The sequence below is a fragment of the Nothoprocta perdicaria genome, unplaced genomic scaffold (assembly GCF_003342845.1).
Source record: "Nothoprocta perdicaria isolate Ctin4 unplaced genomic scaffold, notPer1 scaffold_735, whole genome shotgun sequence".
Classification (NCBI taxonomy): Eukaryota; Metazoa; Chordata; class Aves; order Tinamiformes; family Tinamidae; genus Nothoprocta; species Nothoprocta perdicaria.
The window spans coordinates 9,444-11,113 of record NW_020456016.1 but is presented as its reverse complement, the minus strand read 5'-3'; the positions used below and the strand labels follow the sequence as shown (position 1 = coordinate 11,113).

Below are 1,670 nucleotides of genomic sequence, written 5' to 3'. Positions count from 1 at the left end.
AGAAAGGGGAAGGGGATAAAAAGGGGAAGGGGATAGAAAGGGGAAGGGGATAGAAAGGGGAAGGGGATAGAAAGGGGAAGGGGAAGGGGAAAGGGAAAGGGAAAAGGATGAGAATGAGAAGAGGAAGGGAAAGGGGAAGAGAATGGGAAGGGGAAGAGAATGGGAAGGGAAAGAGGAAGGGAAGTGAAGGGGAAGAGGAAGGGAAGGGAAAAGGAATGGGAATGGGAAGGGAAGGGGAAGGGGAAAGGGAAGGGAGGAAGAGGAGGGTGAATGGGCTGCACGGTCGGAGCTCTGGGCACCTCCCGGCTCCTCCCGGCCCCTCCCGGCGCTTCCCGTCACCTTCCAGTCCCAGACGCTGACGCGGCCGTCGTGCTGGTGGCCCACGGAGACGAGGAGGGCGGCGTCGGGCGCGAAGGCCACGCAGGCCACGCCGTGCCGGTGCCCGCGCAGCTCCCGCTCCGGGCCGGCCGCTGCCCCTGCTGCCGGAGGCGTGAGCTGGGAGGGGCCGGGAAGCGCCGGGATGGGGATGGGAATGGGAATGGGGATGGGGATGGGAAGCACCTCGCCGCTCGCCAGGAGCTTCCCGTCCGGGGAGAAGGCGACGGCGCTGAGCGCGTTCCTGGGAAGAGAGAGGGATTGGGGAGCGTGGCCAGAAGCAGGGTGGGAATAGGGAGGGAATGGGGGGATAGAGAGGGAACGGGGAGGATGAGGAAGGAATGGGGAGGATAGGGGAGGAATGGAAGGGATAAAGAGGGAATGGAAAGATAGGAAGAAAATGGAAGGGATAGAAGGGGATGGAAGGGAGAGGGAGGAAACTGGAGGAATAGCGGGATAGGGAGGGAATGGCGATGCTGGGAATACCGGGAATTGTTCAGGATGTGGCGCTGCGTGTTCTTCTGGGGGTCCAGGATGACCACGACGCACCTGGCAAAARACAGAGAAGCGGGAGGGCGTTTTTCCCTGGATTTCGGCTTCATAGGGAGGGGCTAGGAAGTTGGGAGCGCTTCCCATAGGATGTTTTTACGATAAAAGAATGGGTTTGAAAGCGGGAAAAGCCCAGAATTGGGTCAGGCCGTCCGAGCGCCCCCTTTTCTCGCGGTTTTGGGGGCATTTGGGGCATTCCCAGGCAACTTCCCAGGCAAATTCCCATCGGGAAGCGAGCGCACACCCTGCCAGATAGGCGACGTTCCCGCTGACGGGATCGCAGGCCAGGCCGCTGCTCGACGCCGTCGTTATTCCCAGCACTCGCTCCAGCACCACCTGGAAAGGGCGAAGGGGTGGAAATTCCCCAAAATCCCATTTTTAAATTTATTTTTGGGGTATTTTTGGAGGGTTTATCCCATTTGGAGCATCCCGGTTTGGGGTAACACGGGTTGAATTGGTGGAGCAGAGGCCCCGCCCTCTTTGCAAGCACCACCCACACAAGCCCCGCCTCCCCAATCCATCTACAAGCTCCGCCCACATCTCGAGGATGTTCCCAAGACCCCACCCCTCTTTAAGCCCCGCCCACCGCTCAGACCACGCCCCAGTCCCCACTGTATCTACAAACTCCGCCCACCTCCTGAGGGCTCCCCTAGACCCCGCCTCTATAAGCCCCGCCCACCATCCACATCCGCCCCCGGGGGCCCAACCCTCTTTGCAAGCACCACCCACACAAGCCCCGCCTCCCC

At 60.8% G+C, this 1,670-nt stretch overlaps 1 protein-coding gene across 1 annotated transcript in view; it reads right to left on the bottom strand.

The window, feature by feature from the left end:
* Positions 1-1,612, bottom strand: part of LOC112957578 (WD repeat-containing protein 62-like) — a 9,753-nt gene extending 8,141 nt beyond the window's left edge. Inside the window, exons 1-5 of the mRNA XM_026051240.1 lie at positions 1,604-1,612; positions 1,169-1,260; positions 862-924; positions 562-619; positions 340-495 (exon numbers count right to left, since the gene is read on the bottom strand). Coding sequence (XP_025907025.1) covers positions 340-495; positions 562-619; positions 862-924; positions 1,169-1,260; positions 1,604-1,612 — 378 coding nt within the window. The remainder of the gene's footprint in view (positions 1-339; positions 496-561; positions 620-861; positions 925-1,168; positions 1,261-1,603) is intronic.
* Between the last annotated feature and the right edge of the window lie 58 nt (positions 1,613-1,670).